The sequence below is a fragment of the Phoxinus phoxinus genome, assembly GCF_949152265.1.
Source record: "Phoxinus phoxinus genome assembly, chromosome: 15".
Taxonomy (NCBI): domain Eukaryota; kingdom Metazoa; phylum Chordata; class Actinopteri; order Cypriniformes; family Leuciscidae; genus Phoxinus; species Phoxinus phoxinus.
Window position 1 is genome coordinate 17353161 of NC_136890.1, and position 21010 is coordinate 17374170.

The following is a 21010-nucleotide window of genomic DNA, read 5'->3' on the forward strand; positions in this document are numbered from 1 at the left end:
GATTAACTGATTTACTTCAGTGGAACACAAAAGGTGACCACTCAATATAATAAAAGCGAATGAGGAAGGACAGAATGAGGGCTGTCCAGTTCCAAAATTATTATAAAAAATGTTTTAACTCTTCGATTTGAATTAAAAAGAAAGTATTCTTTTGAATCCAGTTTTTTAAAAGAAGAGTTTAATGCAGTTAAAAAAATCCCAATCACAAATCTTGTGACTTCAGGACACCTAGGGTATGTTCGCTCACACTTGTAGTTGGACACCAAAAAAAGGTTCTCACGCCTGAACCGAACTGTAATGGGCAAAATTGCTCTAATGATGAGAAGATCCTTGAGCATTCTGTCTTTTTTAGGGCTGCATCTTGTCACATCACATCCTGTTTTTGTCCTTTATGTCTTTGGTCCATGCTGTGTTCATATTTCAGTCAAACAGCACAAGAGAACATTTGAAAATGGACTGAGAACCCCTGAAAATATGGGTCTCGGTCTGCTTGTTTGGTGCACACCAGGATTCAGATAGAAGCGTTAACACGTGCTTAAATGCAATCGAACCAGAGTTTGTTTTAATCAAACCAAACCTGCCAAGTATGAACACACCCCATAGAATATAGGAATCAAACAACTAATTCATTTGCACTATACTTTTAGGATAGATTTAAGGTCATTTTGTGTTTTGTTTTGTTTTTTAAGCTTGAGAGCTCCAGTCCTTTTTCATTGTTACTGCACAGAAAAGAGTGACCCGTGTATGATTCAAAATGTATTGAGTTCAACAGAAGAATGAATATGAGGGTCATATATGAGGGCATGAGAGTGAGTAAATGATGATAGAATGTTAATTTGGTTCATTCTGGTAAATTAGTCCTTTAAGAGTTCACACACTCATTTTTTATTTGAACTATAGCCACTAAAACTCTGAAGGGAACCTAAAATGTCAATTGTATGCAAATCTCCTAACTGAAAGGGCAAAACTTTAATGGGGCTATTGCGCTACTGCTCTAAGCGCTTAAGGATCTCTCCAAAGAAAGCGCTACTAGAGCCTAATACTTCAGTGAGATGTGAGCTGGCAATGAACTGGCTGTGATATAGGCCTTAGTTTAAATTTGCTTCATTAAATCATTCAGGTCTCTAATGCCCAAGTTCTTTGAAGCTACAATTCTCCATAGAGCTGCTACAACAGCTTACATTCGATCAATACCAAGAGATATGTCTTCCATGAAATAATCTAATGATTGCTGTGAAAATGCCATCAACCAATGTTACATAACCCGACAGAAGAGATATGCCTCATATTTGTAGTTAAATTCCATGGTAAATCTGTTTTACAACACTTAATAGGCGAGCCAGTGAGCTGATTGATCAAGTTCTTCCTGGCAGAATGAAAATTCGTCTGCCTACATTAAAATCTAGTCTGTATTCATGCACGCTTCAGCTCTTCGCCACGCAAAAAAGAAAAAAAACCTCAATCATGTAGCCCACTCATGAGAAATAAACACTTGCAGCAGCAAGCCTCCACAGCTGTAAAACAAGTTAAGCTGTCCTTTAATTGCCACAAACATATGCAAAATACAGACGTGAAACGGCTGAAACTGTAGATTTAATCAGTCGGTTACATCTGGGATGGGAATGAAGAGAGAGAGAGAGATAGAGGCCAGCTGTTGTCAAGACAGTGAATGGAACTGATGATTTCAGCTTCTTAAGCATGTTTTACATACAATATTTGCTTATTATTCAGCACAGATTTATATGGATAAATCATGGTGAATCAATATAAACCAGCTTTATATGGTTTCTTAGTTAAAATGACATTCAGACTAAACTGCGACTACAAAGACTAAAGACTCCCCAAGTTAAATAGAGATGAGCCCATTTATGATTAGTGTTGCAATATTCAGAGCGTACTTTATTTTTGCCTTTGTGAAAAAATAAAGCTCTTATCTTCAGCAAGGTTGCATTTATTTAACCAAAAATTTAATTTATTCATGTGACGGCAAAGGTGAATTTTCATCATTACTCCAGTCTTCAGTGTCACATGATCCTTCAGGAATCATGCTGATTTGCTACTCAAAAAACCTTATTATTATTAACTTACTTATTATTATTATAAAACATTATTATTATTAACAATATTAAAAATAGTTTCTGCTGATTACAATTTTTGTGGAAAGATTAACAATGATACCATTCAAACATTTGTGGTAAAATAAATAAGAGTATTATTTGTATTCATCAAGGATGCATTAAATTGATCAAAAGTGGCAGTGAAGACATGTATGTTACAAAAGATTTCTATTTAAAAATTCTTTAATAATTTTAATAAATACATGTAATAAATGCAAATAAATGTCATTCATTGAACTTTCTATCCATCAAAGAATCCTGAAAAAAGTATCACGCTTTCCAGAAAAATATTAAGCAGCACAACTGATTTTAACATATAGTAATAAGCTATGTTTCTTGAGCACCAAATCAGCATATTAGAATAATTTCTGAAGGGTCATGAGACACTGAAGACTGGTACGGCCGCTAATTCGGCTTTGGAATCACAGGAATAAATTATATTTAAAAAATATTAGGCGGTGGAGTTCCCCGCATAATGGCTAACGTTGACTTGTTGATTGGAAACAACGCTCCTAAGATGTTGGAGCCTTGGGAAGTCATAAATAGCCTTGGGGATGGCCCTTATGCTATGAGAACGGCATTAGGTTGGGTCATCAATGGTCCTTTGCATGCAGGCAGCTTTGAGGCTGAAGACTGTTCTGCAGTGGTTAACAGGATTTCTGTGAGTAGATTGGAGGAGATGTTGATTAAACAATACAACCTTCAATACAATGACTTCAATGAGCGAGCTGCAGAAGAGCAAGGATTGTCAAGAGAGGATATTAGGTTTTTGGAGACTGCAGAGAGTTCTGCCAAGCTTCAGGACAATCATTATGCCTTGAAGTTCCCATTTAAAAAGGAACATGTGTATCTTCCTAACGATTTCTCTGAGGCAAAACAGCAGGAAACTTCACAGAACGGCAACAGCGAACACAAAAGCTCTTCAGAGAAGAAGCATCGAGAGACAGAAAAAGAGCAACTTAAGCATAAAGAAAAGCCACAGGAAGAAAAGTTCCATAGTTCTGATGGGAAATATCAAGATAAAGAGAATGGCTTTGTAAGATCACCGTCAACTAAAGTGGAAGAGGATAATGGCTATCATCACTCCATCAAACATGAGAAGTCACTCAAGAGAGAGCGGGATGAAGACGAGTATAAACACAAACCCAAAAAGGTAAAAGTGAAGAATGAGAAGAAGAAAAGGACAAAATAGGAAAAGAAAGATACCACTAGAGGGAAAAAGAAAGCCAAAAAAGATGGTTCCAAATGGAAGTTTCTGGAACATAAAGGTCCTGTGTTTCCCCCGCCTTATGAACCCCTGCCAGGCTATATCAGGTTTTATGATTCATATAAACACAAGGACAAACATAAAGACCAGTGTTATTGACAGGCCTGTAGGAAAGCTTTGTTTTTTACACAAGTCTATGGGCTAAGGGGTTTTGTTATAAGCATCATGTGTGTTTATTGTGCTCACTATTTGTGTTTATGTGTGGCTCTTTGTTAGGGAATTGGTATGTTTGATTCATCCCAATTAGCGGCCGGTATGTAAGAGCCATTTTGTCTTTATTTTGAATGTTGCTATGTAAGTGTGTGTCCAGTAGGGGTCTTTCTTTGGGTAGTTGGTTACTGTATATAGGTGGGAACCTTCCTTCAGGTGACAGGTGTTGCTGGAGGGAAGGTGCACACTGTTTTTTGACCATTATGCTAAGTTATGCTATGGCATGCCACGCTGTGCAAGAGGAAATCTGTACTGGTGAAGGACTTGGAATTGTGGATTTATTGACTGTTTTTGGACTGTTCTTGCTTACCAGAAATGAAGATATGCTTACAATGTAAGCATATTAACTTGTGTGTGAACATTGCAGTGAATAACAACAATGCAGTGACGTGCACCTCCATTAACAAGCACCGCCCAGCAGCCCTCAGCTGCTTTAAATAATAGACTTGGCTGCCTACAATATTTTAAATTTGCATTTATTACTGTACTTTTTTATATTTTTTTGGATACATTTTGATCAACATCGTTCTTTCTTGGTCATCCTATACTGCAAAAAGTGTATTTAAAGCCTGAATGTTCCATTCTCAAGCTTTACTTCACCTTCTTACAGTAGTCACAGACAATAGAGCTAATGCAATCCTAAAAATACACAACTGAAGACTTCTTTCTGATTAAAACATAATTTCAAGCTGAGCACATAGAAACTTGAAAGACGTGGAGGAACAAAGAAAAAAACAATAAATGTTACAAATGGGGATGAGAAGAAGAAGAAAATGAGGCAAAAGATAAGGGACTGCTAAGGAGAGAGAGAGAGAGAGAGAGAGAGAGAGAGAGAGAGAGAGAGAGAGAGAGAGAGGGGGGGGGTAAGAGGGATACATGGATAAGAGAAATCCAATGTCCTTCATCGCAAAGCAGAGTTGATAAGGCCTTAATTACAGTATTCCATTCCATGCTCACAGAGAGGCAATTAAATGGGACAGAGCATGACAAGAAATGGGACAGAGCATGACAAGAAAGAAAGAAAGAAAGAAAGAAAGAAAGAAAGAAAGAAAGAAAGAAAGAAAGAAAGAAAGAAAGAAAGAAAGAAAGAAAGAAAGAAAGAAAGAAAGAAAGAAAGAAAGAAAGAAAGCGAGGGGCATGAAGTTCATCCCAGCACGGAGGCACATTTCCCTGCATGCTGCAATTTCCTGCCCAGCGCCTTTCCATGTAGCGCCCACCACTGAGCCCAATGCACAGCACACACCATCATTAGGAAGCCATTGGCTGTCACTTCCCATTCTTTATCTGCATGACTTCAAACCAGCACTGCCTACTTTACCGCATTTAGGCTTATTAATACAGACAGTATTTACTAACAGTGTCTTGGCTTCTTTTTATAAGTTTGATGAAAATAGATCTGTTTTATCAGGCTTCCTAAATGAATGGTCAGGTGAGGTATTTGCCATTTGTTCTTACACAATAAAAGATTCAGGGTTGTTACTTTCAACCCATGTTTGGGTCAAATAGGGACAAACCCAACCGTTAGTTTTGCCCATATTTGACCAAATCATGGGTTGAATCAACCCAGGAGTTTTTAGAGTCAGTACAGATAAACAGAGTTTTAGAATGTTACATCCGTTGTTAAATTTCTATTGAAGCTTACACCGGCGTGCACTGGTTACCCTGGCATGTCCAGATTTGATATTTTTTTTTGTAGTAAAAATAGGGTGAGTAATGTGTTCACAATAAAAAAAATTAACTTCAAATAACTGGAAATAAACAAGTATGGTATGTTAAACACTCAACTGTCGCAGCTTTCCTTACATAGCGAAGAGAGAGGTGCTATCAGACGACAGAATAACCCTTATAATTTGCCGTTTACATGACAGCGTTTTCAACTAAAAACAGAAAGCGTTTTATGCGTTTTGACCGTTCATTTAGATGACAACAGAGTTTTGGGAGCAGAAAACAGGTTTAAAAGTCCAAGTTTTAAAAAAAAGCGATAACATTATCATCTCTGTGTAAACTACAAAAACGCAAACTTGTGAATACGGTGACGTCATGCACATAGGTATTACAAGTTCAGTGTTGTTTTCTCTTTACAAAGTGACATCGCCAACTACTGGCCTGGCAGCATAATACAGCATTTTTTGTCAATTTCACGGATCCGTGTGAACAGGGATCGTTTTGACAACGTTGTTGTCTGTTTATGAAAAAGTCAAATAAAAACCTTTTCCGTTTTTAGTAAGCTACATCATTGTCGATCAAACTCACCTGCCTGTAACTTTCTAGTAATCCTCAAGACCTTGGTTAGCTTGTTCAGGTGTGTTTGATTAGGGTTGGAGCTAAACTCTGCACAAAACTGAGGCAAAAACTTCTAACTATCAACTGAAGAAAACAATGAGTCACTATTAAAAAAATCCATGTAAAACTAATCTAAACATGCAGGACTTCCATAGACTTGCAAAGAGCAAAAGAGAGCTTCCATAGATTAGCAAATATAAACTTGTTATATAATATTCTGGATGGCAACAGTTGCTAAGGTATGATTTGGTTGATATGGTTTTTATGCCAGCACATAGTAATTAAGAGAAATGTACTGTGACCGAGAGAGCTCAACGCGCTGCAACTGAAGAAAACACCAGCACACTCATAAAACATCTTCCTCAGTTTGTATATAATAAATAAATTGTAAAATAATCTTCATTATTTTTGAACATCCTGATCATATGTATGTTGTGAGTATTTACTGCGCGTTTCTGTACTTGTTTGCGTTGACAGTATTTGCAGCGGGTTTCTGTATATAGTTGCATTGCGACTATTTGCAGCGCATGTGTTGTCAAAATAACGAAGATGTTTTCTTAATTTACTGTTTTTTTTTTTTTTTCATGCATTTTCTTCAGTTGCAGCACGATGAGCTTTGTGCTATTTGCAGCGGGTTTCTGTTTTTAGTTGCTATGTGAGTATTTGCAGTGCATGTGTTGTCAAACTGATGAAGATGTGGTCTTAATTTGCTGGTGTTTCCTATTTGCATGCGTTTTCTTTAGTTGCAGTGTTGAGCTATCTCGGCCACCGTAGAAATGTGATGAATAACAATTGATTTCCACACAAAAAAAGACTGCAAACTAATGAAGAATCTCAGTTAAACAAATGCATACACGGCCTACAGTGAATTGTGTCCTTAGTATTAGTCCATACTGTTGTCATTTCACTGCGCTAGTTTTAGACCTAGCTCAATGTGTTTACATATATAGCCTATGCATCCATGGAAACACAATTTGCTTCACTGGCAGAGAGCAAGCTTTCAGATATCTCTCTGGGCAACCACCAGCCTGATTGCATATCTCAAGACCGACCAATTTGCATATTCATAAAGCTCGAGTCCCAATTGGGGGGCTTTTAAAACATGCTGATTTGGCCCACTTCCAGGCATCTGCTAATCACAATTTGCAATGCCACGAGAATTGTGATTTCTTTTGACAAAACGTACTGTATTATGAGGTATCAACTGCAGGATCTTGATTTCCGTTTAACAATGTTATTTTCAAACAACTTGGCTCATTTTTCACCACTATTAATTAGTGCATGTGGTGGAATCAAGTGGAAAACCGATAAATACAAATCACGTTTAAATAATATAGCCAACATGGCCTTTTCACTCAAAAGCTGAAAAAAATAAAGATCACAGTAACAATGAAGAAAGATTAACACTAAAAAACAACATACAAATGGGTATGAACCAGCATTTTTTTTTCATACACATTTTAAAAGAAAATAGAGTTTTTTTATTGGCTAACTTTAGCCTTATAGCAGTAAACGTACGTCCCACCCTCCCTGCAATAGCCGTCCTGAAAGCATGAACGAGCACAGCCCAGAAGACCGGAGACGTTACTGCAATACATCATGTGTCATTCACCGGTGAGAAAACTTTACAGTACAGTGAGTAACAGTACTACAATTCCAAACGTAAACAACTTCTTAAAAACGGAATTAGACGCAGCAAGTTTTTGGTTTGTTTAGCTAGCAAAACTTAGTGTATATTAAAATGTCTTGCATGCCAGGGGATCCACGATGAGAGTCTGGATGTGGTTGCTGCTTGCCTGCCATTCTCGCTCTGTCTGCACAGCGTACATGAACGCGCTGTTGACTTATTATGTCTGTGTGAACACGATATCCACAGACCTTCCACAGATGACATATATTTATAAAAATACATTTAGACCGCTTAACACAGTGATTGCTATCAGAATACGAGGAGACTTTCAACCAGCTTGACAAAAAATGTTTCTCCAGAGAATCACCTACGGCACCTCTAAACATCCACGGAACCTTTCCATTCCACAAAAGGTTCTTTATAGTGGAACAAGGTTATTCAGATTATTAAAAAGTTATTCACACTAAAAAAAAAAAGTTCTGAGAAAGGTTATTTGTGGAACCCAAATTGATTATTTAAAGGCATCACTATAGGGAGAGAGAAAAAAAACTTTTGGAGCCTTTATTTTTAAGAGTGTAATCAGAAAGTACTTACAGTATGTCTTCCTGGTCAGGTCCTCCACCACCTCTGGTTTGAGCTTGCTGTTTGATTTCCCCATGCTCTCCAGACCTCCTCCAGATAGTTTGTGTGGTCCAGCGTGGAGCTGAGGTATACCTGAACTCCTTACCACTTAAGTGAAGTGAAAAAGTGAAAAAAAGATCAGCACTGCCAACAAATCCAAGGAAATCCATCCATTGTGAATTTTCCTCTCCTTTTTTGACTTCCCTCTTACCCAGCAGGTCTCTCAAAAATCCATCCTCAATTACAGCCGCCTCTGACAAGTGTCAATCCTCAACAGCAACAAAAAAGTCCATTCATTTGGCTGCCGTCATGAGTACGAGTCTCAGATGCTAACCGCATTCGGTCTGATTCTACAGTTGAGAAAGCAAGGCTGTGAAATGTATCAAAGTGCCAATGGTTTCAGGAGACCCTCGCTCGCTGCGTTCTGCCTGCTCTCTCACTCACACTTCAGCGCCAGTTCTCTCTGGCTCTACACCCACCCTCCCTCTCCCTCTCCACACTCCCTCCCTACGCCTGTCTTGTTAGCTCTGAGAGACTCTTAAAGGAGATCCCTTGCTCTAGTTGTCTTGGCAGCTTGGATGAGGGGTTTAGTAAAATTAAAAGAAAAGGACAAACTTATTCCTGCTTGATTTTTAGCATTTCACGCCTTGATATCGTTCTGGTAGAAGCCGACATGATCTACAATAATACTAAACCCTGGCTGTTATAATTGAGTGCAAATATTGTAAAGATGGCAAAAAGGCTAGATCGAAATCATATGGTGAACAGGGCTGATATCCAATTTTTCAGTGTCTCAGTCAGCTGATGGCACTCTATCTGACAAAAGACATTCCCCTTCTCCTAGTAACCGCTGTTTGCTTATCTCCAGGCCTGTTCTTCCTCACACCTTCTGTAGTTCAAAGCAGAAACTTTTGTTCGCTAAGGTCTGGTTGTCCAGAGAAACCTCCAAACACTGCAGGAACAAACAGCAACAACAAGGTCAGACTGCATTGGAGGATAACAACAGTGTCATGAGACCAGCAATCTTGATAGGCCCACTGAGAGATGAGGGGGAAATCGCTGACCAAACACTCTACATGCAAATAACTCTCACACTTGACTTTCATGAGAATTATTTTCTCCCTCAGCCTGTGTAAGGATGGCACAATGCCAGCATTGCAAGTGCATCGATATCCTAAACCGGGGTCAAACTGAATTAGTCAAATTATGTTAGAAGCAGTCAGAAGGATTCTATATTTGGGTATATAAAAGGTATAGAGTTCAGTTACTGATTTAGCTACAGTATGTTTAAAACAATAAAATGTTGATTGTTCTGGGAGCTACGAGGTGATAAATAAACAATCATGAATCAGATATTAATGCAAAAAAACAATAACATTGGTATGAATAACTGTAGGCTAAACGAAAGAGAAAAATCTTCCTCTGATCTTGTTATCAGTAAGTGGGGGTGGGGTGGGGGTTAGATACTTATAGAACACAAAAATAGTTCACATAAAATCATTTCATATATGACAACCAAAACAAGTGGTGAGACCAAATATAACATTATAGTCTCAATGCAACACTGAGCACCAAAGCTTATAACCTCCTTACATCTGCTACAATCACTTTCAACTCTTTACAGTGTGTGAACTGCTGGCACAATCTATAAAATGCTGGAACAATCTAGCCGGGTGAAGAAATGTATCTTCACCTTATTAAAGGATAATTCCGGTATTTAACACCTTGAGTCTATATTGTAGTTTGTTTTGGATGAACAAGAGTGGTGGACAACATTTTTTTGACAATGGTTCCTAATAGAATTGGCCATGGACCCATTTAACATTGGAGTCAATGGCCATGTCCGAAAATGTCATTAAAACAGCCAATAATGTTCGTTTACAAAACTGTTAAACTCACCGAGTGGTTAGTGGTGTTCGTTGATGATTATAAACAATATATCGTCGCAATATATGATTCCAATCCGTTTATTTTGCTATAGTGGAACTATTTTTTCAGACACTTCACAACCGTGTAACTTCCGCTCAATATTTGAATCTGAAGCGTTAGCACACTCCCGACCACTTGATGGCGATAACCGATGTTTATGTCTCGCGGGACACTCACGGTCACAGTCGAGTTCAACTTCATATTGCACTGGTCAGTGGTCACGTCTTTCAAGGTTTTGTTTGTTTATTTCGCTTACTCTCCCGGAGCACAGTTGCTCTGCTCGCTAGCCTTATGAGAAACGGAAGCGAGCAAAAAGACTACATCGACCAAATGTAAACAGCCCCCTTTCCGTTTCCGGTAGCGCATTTATATTAACGAGCACTCAGTCCTTCAACAGAATTCAATGGGATTTTACAAAATGACGAATAAAACACGACAGAAACTGTATTTCGCAACACTTTTTGTTTCTGGAACATCAACTAACATCACTAATCACTCGGTGAGTTGCACAGTTTTGAAAACTAATGTCAAAGGTTGTTTTAATGACATTTTCGGACATGCCCATTGACTCCAATGTTAAATGGGTCCATGGCCAATTCTATTATAGTCAAAAACTCGAGAGAGGAACCATTGTCAAAAAAATGTTGTCCACCACTCTTGTTCATCCAAAACAAACTACAATATAGACTCAAGGTGTTAAATACCGGAATTATCCTTTAACTGAGAAAGAGAAATAATAAATAGCTAGCCTATAATTTTTTTATGAAAGCATGTAAATATTGTGCATCTTTATTTTCTGTGACATCGGGGAGAAATAATAAAACTAAAGAAACAACATAGCTGAAATGACTTGCTGTCTTTTTTAGGTTTATTTGTTTGTAGGTCAAGCAATATGGGTTTTCAATGGCCATTTAATCGGCCTATGTCTAGAAAACGCAATGGCTTACGCAGATATAGCATTCACAATACAATTTAGCCTAATGATAATAAATGGGGTTTACACAAATATGTATGCAATAATAAAATGGAAATATCATTGCAAAAGGTTTAGTCTAAACTCTACTTGATTTGACCACCAGCTGTAAATTATGTGTGACAAGCTCCTCTCACAAAAAAAATGTGTTTAACATAATTAGGCTAAATCAATCATGACGTTACAATTTTACTTCAATGTTATAATATGGCATAACGTTATTTGAACACAATATCTGCAATTCTAATGACATCTAGATAAATAACTTTTGTCAGAAGGACATAATAAATTGTGATTTATAGTTTGGCTATATACTAGTAAGTTATAGGCCTAGCCTAAATAAGGTAACGTTACTTAGGCCTAGCCTATTCCGCAAAAATAGGCTAACTTATAACATGGTAATTTTGTTGAAAGGGGCGCTCTCACGCTGAAGTCTGGGATTTGACTTAACAACCCGAGGTTTATTGATGAAACGATGTATGTTTAAAGTTTTACAGTAGGCTAACTAAACCGAAACGTTTTGACAGGTGTTCCAGCAACCGCTATCACAGCAAACTGCTACAACAAACGTTATCGCAAAAACATAACTGGGCTGACACCGCTATTAACGTTACCTCTTATTTTCTTTCACTGAAAGCTTAAACTTTTTAGCTGTGGAACTTGTTGTATCCATAGACCTCTACCAGCACGGTGATAAGGGCATCTTGCCATTCAAGCTACGTGTCGTCCGACCTACTCCAATGTCTATCTGTTGGACCGCAATGTATTTTGAATGAAAGTCAACGTCATATGACACTTACCGAGCCGTTACTTCTTCGTATATCGTCAAGGGTGTGATTGCTTTCCTCCTGCTCTCTCTGAGTATTTGTAACCTTTAGTCAGAGACGGGACTTTTCTCGCAGACTCTCCAGAGGCTGCATGACAAACTAAACTCACAGCTCTCAAATTAACCCCTGCTTCTCGTGTGGAGAACCTTCACTTCTTCATTGGGGACTCTTTTTTTTCTTTTTTAGCCCTGTGGCCCAGCAATAGCTGCTCACCTCTTGCTGAGATCCATCTGTCTGTCTTTAACCTGGATAAAAAAAGAAAGAGAGAGACCTACATAGCCACATCAGGAAATCAGGTTAAGCTGCTTTTTAATACAGAACAAAAATGTCTCATCCTCCTGTGCCTCACTTAGGCTTTAAAATATTCAGATAATGAGAGAGGACTGTCACCTATAGCTACCATGTGTTTAATGTATATCATAGTCTTACATTTAAGCAAGTGTTTTTGAATTAATGTGTCAAAATAAGCATAAATTACTCCACTATTCCGTGTTATGCCTATAACATGTAAAGCAAATGAATGATTATTATTATTATTTTTCAATATGACTAAAACTAATAGGCTATTCTTCTCAAAAGGTAGGGTAGTGTAGTGCGGGGGGAAAGTTAGATCACTTACTGTAAAATACGAATTCTCTCAGGTATGTCGCCAGCAATATTCAAAGTTCTACATCATTCTTGTCAACAGTCCACAAAAACATATTGACTTTATCTAATTTGTTATCTTATTTTAAATTATTAGAGTTTCACTCTACCCTAGGACTATGAGCCAGAATATAAATGCAAACTTGTCCAGATTAGTAGAAAATGATTTTTATTATTGCTTCAATTCAAAGCTAATTACATGATTTTAAAGTAGCAGCAGATGCCCGAACATGGATGAGCTAAAGCTATTTCATAACACCTCCTACTGTAGCATCTTGAGAATGAATGTACGTTTTGGCTCCCTGTTTTAGGAAAGCCATTTAGGGGCTGCACAGCAGCCTGTGAAGTTACAACTGCCAAGCCGTGTGTATGTGTTGATTCCGGCCCCTTTGCCATTTGTTATTGGCTATCAAGCTCACAGTTTCACATGAACCAAAAGCATTAATTAGCTGCGCAGTTATATTTACAAATGCACCCTCATTTATGTTTTTAATTGCTATTCATGTTTGCCTGTGCCATTAAGTATTCCACAGATTCTAATTTCACACAGATTCTTAATGACTGTATAGCCTACTGTATAATGGTTATGTGGAGCAATACAGTTCAATGGAAAAGAATAGGAGGTCTACAATTGTATTGTCATTTGTATACTTGTACTTTATTTTTCTATTTTTTATAGATAATCAGTTTCAGGGAATGGCAGCAAACTTATTTACCACTTTTGCTGCTCTCTGATGTAAATAAAAACATCCTGCTCTTAATTCCCATGATGCTAAGTAGCTGTTAAAAGCAACATTTGGCCTTTGGAAGAATCTGGGTTAATGCATTCTCAGTCAGGCAGTGAAGGGTGGAGGAGGGACATCAAAGCAATTTTAAATGTTTATACCCAAACGCATCAGGTCAAATGATGAAATGCATTTTAAAATTATGCTATCTGCTATTTGAAGAAGACTGTTTTTTTGTTTTGTTGTTTTTGAATGATTAGAGCAGATGTATACTTACTGGCAAAACAGGCACGGCAGAGGATATTGCTACTCACAATAAATTACCATTTTATTAAACCCTTGTACATTTATAATTTCCGAAAGCTTGAGTACTGGCTGCAACTGTTCATTCATTACCAACTAAGTAAACATCTGTTTTGGCTTGTGTTGGAGATTCATACTAGAAAAAGTCACTGTGAGTCACTGATTTTTTTTTTTTTTGACATTAGTCTAAGCTTTTATCTTCTGACTGAAATCTAAGAGGATTCCAAGTTAAAAAAAATTAACATAGTTTGTAAATTTACAAACTATCTATTCCGTTAATTCCCTCCCTATTAAAGTGCCATCTAAATTAAGCCATTGCCTTAGGATTCGAATTTGATTCAGTTCAGTTCAGTTCTAACAGTTGACCTGTTAAAATATTTTAAAAATAAATAAAAATGGATTTCTCAGAAAACACCATAATTGGACAGAAAGAAGCTTTGTAAACTTCAATATTAATTGAAGTCGTTGAACTTCACAGGACATAACAGATGGTCACTTCTCCAACTAGGTTGCATTTTAATGCGTATCAACAGCACCACCTAAAGGTCTTTGTTTAATATTGTTCGGTGTTTTGGGCTTACTTATTTATTTATGCATATGGTCATGACTCAGTTGACATGAAATACCAGACATAGATGATGACATGTCCTGTGATGTGACATAGCCTACTACAGGCTACTCAATTTAAAGTTGTATATGCCTATTTTTATATGCAGCATTTATTACTTCATATTAATGGACTAGCCTACAGCCAGTTTGCACTTTGAAAATGACTGGTGAAGGCAACATGTTTATATATAGGCTATCTACACACACACACACACACACACACACACACACACACACACACACACACACACACACACACATATATATATATATATTATCATATATTCTTTTAACCTGTTATGATCAAGCATTATGCATTATGATCAAAAGAATGTTATGTCAACTGCTGGCTGCTATCAATTTAAGCGTTTTAAAATTACAGCACCATCTATTATGTCGCTCATAATTTCTACATAAATAATGTAAATGACTATATAAGTTCTTCGTTTAGGTAAAAAAAAAAAAAAAAAAAACTCATATGCGGTCTAACTCATATGCTCTACATAGCCTACTCATACACTCATATGCTTATGCGGTCTAAACTCTTATTTTGAAACGCAAAAGCTGGATATTACCGGAAATGATCCACACTGTTTCGTTTCGTGCAGAGCTATAATGAGATAGCTCTGGTTTCGTGGATTCCTCTTTTAATATAAGTCGTAAATGGTTACTAAATCTCTTAATTAGTTTGAAAATTATACAAGCAACAAATAGAGACACATGTCAAAGTAGATTATCACATGTTGAGATTAAAATTTAAATACACGCTTGGAGTCTCTGCTTAAACAGTTATGCACAATATTTGCGATCTGGCTACCTGCATATGAACTTTCAAAGTTAACTGATATTAAAACTACCACAGGATCTCATAAAATGTAAATAATCGGGCCGCTGGAGAGAGTAAACGTCATTCGCGCCATGTCGTAAGTAGCCTACCGTAAATTTAACTTGTACGAAATCGTCATTACAAATTTTAACCAGATGGCTATCTCCAAAGTCACGTGTCAATGCACGCACGAGCGCAAAGCACTGACCCCATAATAGGGATGTTCGCCGTGACGTCACGACGCGCTCTGGTTGGCAGAAGAAAAGTAATGACCGCTTAAAGCGCAGCGCAAACACAGAAGAAAATGGTTGTATCGTGCTTTGTGATCGGCTGTGTTAACAGGTTCGATAAGAGTAATAACCCCAAGAGCTTCTATCGTGTACCTAAACAGCCTGAATCAAGAAAGAAAGCTTTGAATTTCTGCAATTAGGCGTCTATACCCAGCGGAAAACAATGGGAGCCAGCGGACCACGATCGCGTCTGCTACCTACATTTTGCGTTAAAAATTAAAACTAATTTTGTAAATAAATGTTACTAGTAGGTTCTATCGCATTGATGGGTTAATTAATGAATGAATAACTGTACAAAATACCGCGGAAGACGTGTCAAAGTGTTTGTTTACATAACTTTTTGTGCATGCTGTGACTGAGCAATGGAAGTATAATAACACTGACATACCCTTATAAATTAATGGCAAATTATTGTATTTTCATTCATACATTTTACGTATATGTTAACCAATGTTATATATCAGAGGTAAGATAATTTTGAATATAGCCCATGGATAAATTACACCTGTATTTTTACTCTAGTTGTAATTATATTTACCAGTTATCCTTAGTTACAACAAGTAATATTCGTAATTATTACTTAATTTATAGGCATCTAAAGATTTGTACGCCTTCATCGACTCTCTGGTAAACATAGATGGCGTGTCGATGAGATACAGATAGATGTCGCCGAATGTCAAATCTGGCCATGTGTCCGGGCTTTTGCTCCAATTCTCACTCAGGTGATATTGATCAGGCAGAGAACATGAACCCTGGTTATATAAAAGCTTAACCTTATATCTCTTTTTTGGTTCTTCGGACAAATAATTAGCATATGCTGACAAAACACAGGTAGACTGCTGCGAGTCTGCGACATGTTTTGGTTCTTTCTGCCAACCAGTTCGCGACCACGCCCATAACGTGACGTCACATTTGACTCCGGCGAACATCCCTATACTTTATAACACCAGAGAAAGAATCTTGATCTGGCCATTCTCGGTATGCTACTTTTTGGTACTAGTTCACCCCCAAAATGACAGTTCTGCCATTATTTACTCATTTATTTAACTTGAATGGAGATTGTAATTTAAGATTGTTCATCACTTATCACTATCGTGTGTGTTTTTTATTTTTTATCTTATTGTATTATTATTATTGTAACGTTACAGTTCTGACGATGTGTCGAAGAGTGCAGAAAAAGTGTGGGGGGGAAACATGAGCTCTGATGAAGAGGTGGCTGCATCCAGACCTTATTTTATAGGGAAGAAAGAAAACATCATTCAAACCAGACGAGTGCTGAAGTCAGTTGGTGGAAGAGATGTTCTAGTGATGTACCACCAGGGGGACTTCTATGCTATTGATTCTCGTTGCTACCGTAAGCTTCTGCATGCTGCCATGAAATCAAATTTGACTATTATTGTTTGTTATGTAATATATTCTTATAAATGATTTATTGGTGGAGGGCATCATTTTAATAATAATAATAATAATAATGTGCCCTTGTAAACTTTAATCAGAATAACGTCCCCTCCTTCTTGCTATGACATTTCTTCTTTACTGGCATGAAGACGGTACAACCTGTCACTCACATGAGATTACAGCAATAGCAAACCACAACCATCCAATCAATTCAGGATGGACCAAAACAAGTCCCGCCCTACATGTTATTCCAATCCCATATAATTTTCTTAACCTTAACCTCACCATACTCAAATAGTGTTTAATCATTTTATTTATTCAGAATTTATATAGATTGAAAACCATGCATCCTTCCACCGTCATTAATATTTGTCATTATCAGACATATGTTTACATTACACTGCTTTTATGCTTTCATTTGGTTGCAGACTCTGGAGGTCCACTTCAGGAAGGAGATATAGAGGTGGGTTGTTGTGAAGAGCCTTTCATCAGGCAATTTCTTATTTATATCTGTATGCCACATATCTACTTCAACTTAACATTTTCTCTTTTGCCACTGAAGGACTTTGATGGACGGCCATGCATAGTGTGCCCATGGCATAAGTATAAAATTACATTAGATGAGGGTGAGGGTCTCTATCAGGCAGTGGACCCTTCTGTGAAGCCTCTGAAACCAACTTGGTGCTCTAAAGGCATTAAACAAAGAATCCACACAGTGACCGAGTCTAATGGAGACGTGTTCCTCACCTTAAACGACTCACCAGGGGCCATTGACTCTGATTACTATCAAACTGAGAAATATAGAGACACTATCTTGAAAGAAGGGCTGAAGAAAACGCATTGATGACATGAGATGGGTGAGTGTCTGCTCTGATCAGCAGAAGGCTTTGGATGTGTTCTGTTGAGACTGTTTTCATCCATCACTGCTGGAATATCTAGTTAAGTTGTTTTAAGCTGGTCTATGCTGTTCATTAGGTCAAGTTGACTGCATGTTTCAAAAAACAGCTTGACCACCTTGGTAGTCTACCAACTATAAGCTAGTTACCGTGTCACAGAACACAGCTAACAGTTCAGTGTTTTTTTTCCAGCAGGGGTGTCAGATTCAGTCTCTGATTTTAAAGTCCTTTTTAAAACTGGTCTGGGAGTTTTTCCAATGTACTCTGGTGCTTTCCAAGTACTTTTTAAGTGTTCTTGCATAATGGACAGTGTTTATTTATTTATGTTTTGATAGAGTTTTCATAAATGCTCCAACTATGTAATTTTTGTGGGTTTATTTATTTTGTAAATTATTGTCATTAAATCACTGTATCAGATCATTGTATGCAATCTCATGGAATTCCTGGCTTTTATTCCTCAGATTTTTGGTTTGGTGACGGGTGCATAGACAGAAAAAGACATTTAGTGGAGCAGGCACGTAAAAAAGTTTCCAAAGGGGTCTTTTCGCTGGTATGTGTGAAGAACTTTTTAATAATCTGAAGAAGCTTTTTTTTTTTTTATGGAAAGGTTACATGGATATTAAAGGTTCTTCTTGGTACCATAGATCCCAATAAAGAACAATTATTTTTAGGTGTAATGTTAATGAAAACTAGATATACTGTAGCTCATCATAACTGTAAATATAAAGTAAATACAGCTCATAACTTTTAATCATAGGGAAAAAAAAAGTAGTGTTCTAATAGGCCTATATTCTCTCTTTAAAGGTACACATGTTACTGTTTGTTATTAACCAAATTTAGATAATGTCAAGACATCATCAGTCCTTCTTTCAAAATGTGTGGCTACTCTTCAGCACATTGGTAACCCCAAAAACTCAGACACACCAGAAAACCTTTTAAATTCCAAAATAATAGAACATTAAACGCATACAGATCTCCCCTTATATTAATATTGAGCAACACATCAACATCAACAATATCAGATATTTAAAAAATGCAACGTTTGGCCATATAAGACTGGGAATCGTCTTGATAACTTTTGTAACGTCATTGATTTAAAAATACCTGTGTTCCCAATTAACCAACCACCGCATAAAATATTGCACTTGTGCCCAGATGACATCATTCTTGAATTTTCATATTCATCCACAACAGAGCCGAAGCACAACCAAAACAATGTTCTTTCGCAAAATGCATGCATTTCGTTTGTTTTGTTCAGTACCTTTAATTAATATTTTTAGATTTGTGAACAGGAGGTCGGTCCGAGGAGCTCGTGGGGGTTCGATGTAAGTGCTGTCTACCGAGTTAGGGTTAGTGATGACAGTTTGTGAACTAAAGGTGGGGTGAGTAAGGGGGTCAAAGGTGACATGGAAAAATGAGGGACCAATGATGGAGGCGAAAGTGGGTGTATGAATGAGAGAAGGGGGTTCGTAATATTGTAAATAGGAGTGGTTAGGTTAGCCTTGGGGGTGGCAGAGTGCTTAACCGTAGATAACATTCCACAGCAACAACATTTGCCAAAAAAAGATCTGTAGTTAAATTACAAAATAGGATAAAAAGCAGAAAGTATTTTTTTGAAGCAGGTTTGATGAAAGGAAATCTCACCCAGTGAATAGATGCACATTACAGAACTCAGTATTTTTGAATCGGTTCATGTTTTAAAAACATCCTGGAAAATTAAGAGTAATGCTAGCAACTTAAACACACCTTAAAATAAATGCATACGTTTTTTAACCCAAAGACTGCAAGTTTAAACAGACTTTTCTTCAATCCTCAGGGGGTAACTCATGTAAAATAACACCGCTGCAATTTAGGCTTCACTCTTCAGGGGTCGAAGGCTTCAAGGATGACTGTAACCTTTTCATATACTCCTGCCACTCATGCAGAAGCTTGCTGTGAAGACCAGGTTTCCATAACAAAGTACCCGTTTAAAATTTTTAATGACCATGCAAGGCAATACTGTACATTTTTGTTTAAAAAAGTTTGTGTTAAGAGAGAAGAAAACATTTTTGTTTAAATAAACCATCTTGCTTTAAACTCTTGTTTCAATGTTTAAATGAAACCGATACAACAAAAAATTATTTGTCATGGCCCAAATGTATAAAGTAGGTAAAGTATTTAACCTTTGACTGAATCCATATCTGTCTTGATCTATAAAGCCCCAAGTAATGGTATTCATTTCCATGAAAACAATCTGCTGATTTCAACAAAGTTTCAAGACAAAATGTCCATTTTCACTCACTAAACCAGGCGGTCTTTATTTTGGTCTGTCTGTTGGTCATCTACACATTTTAAAGGGATAGTTCACCCAAAAATGAAAATTACCCCATGATTTACTCACCCTCAAGTCATCCTATGTGTATATGACATTTTTCTTTCAGACGAATACAATCGGAGTTATATTAAAAAATGTCCTGGCTCTTCCAAGCTTTACAATGGCAGTGAATGGACGTTTCTGTTTTGAAGTCCATAAAGGTGCATCCATCCATGATAAAAGTGCTCCACGTGGCTCTGTCTGGACGGTTAAATAAAGGCCTAAAATACCTCCGATTGTATTCGTCTGAAAGAAAAATCATGGGCTAATTTTCATTTTTGGGTGAACTATCCCTTTAAATGACTGAAAGGATATCACTTCAGCCATTTCTTTTCAGTCATTCATGTCAGAAAAATTAGGTTACAGTTGACATAAAATGTCTTTGCAGTTGAGTATCTACAACACAGTAGGCCTACCGTATATAAAATGAAATATGTATGATTTCCACATCTGTCATATACAGTTAGTGTATGGATGCTCTGTTTTCCTTTTACCAGGTCTGCCAGTTATGTAACTCAACCTATCACAGCTCAACTCTAGTTCTTCAGGCACGTGCTTTCTCTGCAAGGGGTATTTGTATGAATGCGTGTGTGTGTGAGTGTGTGGTGGCTGGAAGAAAGAGAGCAGGAATGTGTGTATATTCCAGACTGGAAACTTTGTGTATTGGCTCCATCAAAGATGTTCATGTGTAGATAAACCAATTAAAATCGAAATCACGTTTGTTTGCTAAACTTATGGTTATGGTATGTATTTTGTATTTATAGGCCCAATTAAAAACAAATTGTCAGTTGCATATATTCACACTATATTTGTGCTAAATATAAGCAATTGTTACAATAATGTAGGAATGTGGGGGAGTCTTGATACCTAAATAATGTAAGTAAAGCACAGACCTTCCTACTATATTTTTTCAAATCATTTTTAATCTTAGTGGAAGTGGGTAACACTATTTTACAGTGTCCTTGTCACACATTACAATACTATTATTATAATAATAATGATAAAATGTGCATATGCTAATTAGCCTACATGCAATATAGTGTTTGGTGCAATGTATGTACTGAGTAGGCTAATTAATTACTGTAATTTGATTACTTTTCCAATGAAA

The 21010-nt window shown here is 37.1% G+C and overlaps 2 protein-coding genes across 13 annotated transcripts in view; one reads left to right on the top strand and one right to left on the bottom strand.

Annotated features, from left to right (window-relative positions):
- The window catches only part of ncs1b (neuronal calcium sensor 1b), a 37656-nt gene extending 25467 nt beyond the window's left edge, over positions 1 to 12189 (bottom strand). The window contains exons 1-3 of one of the 7 annotated variants that reach the window (XM_079637464.1): positions 11645 to 11821; positions 8340 to 8478; positions 8102 to 8236 (exon numbers count right to left, since the gene is read on the bottom strand). In XM_079637464.1, coding sequence (XP_079493590.1) covers positions 8102 to 8165 — 64 coding nt within the window. In that variant the 5' untranslated portion in view covers positions 8166 to 8236; positions 8340 to 8478; positions 11645 to 11821. The other 6 variants (XM_079637463.1, XM_079637467.1, XM_079637466.1 and 3 more) reach the window with 6 other exon arrangements.
- On the top strand, positions 10187 to 19622 carry LOC307011592 (Rieske domain-containing protein-like). 6 transcript variants are annotated; one of them, XR_013800445.1, is made up of 7 exons: positions 15110 to 15179; positions 16189 to 16233; positions 16404 to 16609; positions 17082 to 17116; positions 17216 to 17510; positions 18011 to 18099; positions 19366 to 19504. XR_013800445.1 is itself a non-coding variant. In XM_079637471.1 (5 exons), the coding sequence occupies exons 3-5, from the start codon at positions 16450 to 16452 to the stop codon at positions 17495 to 17497; spliced, it is 477 nt and encodes a 158-aa protein (XP_079493597.1). In that variant the 5' UTR covers positions 10187 to 10267; positions 12044 to 12153; positions 16404 to 16449; the 3' UTR covers positions 17498 to 17966. The 6 variants fall into 6 exon arrangements, 3 of the variants coding, with proteins under 3 accessions (XP_079493597.1, XP_079493595.1, XP_079493596.1); XR_013800443.1 differs by lacking the exons at positions 15110 to 15179; positions 16189 to 16233 and adding an exon at positions 11881 to 12153 and having other exon boundaries at positions 19366 to 19622; XR_013800444.1 differs by lacking the exons at positions 15110 to 15179; positions 16189 to 16233 and adding an exon at positions 14713 to 15062 and having other exon boundaries at positions 19366 to 19622.
- The last annotated feature ends 1388 nt before the right edge of the window (positions 19623 to 21010 follow it).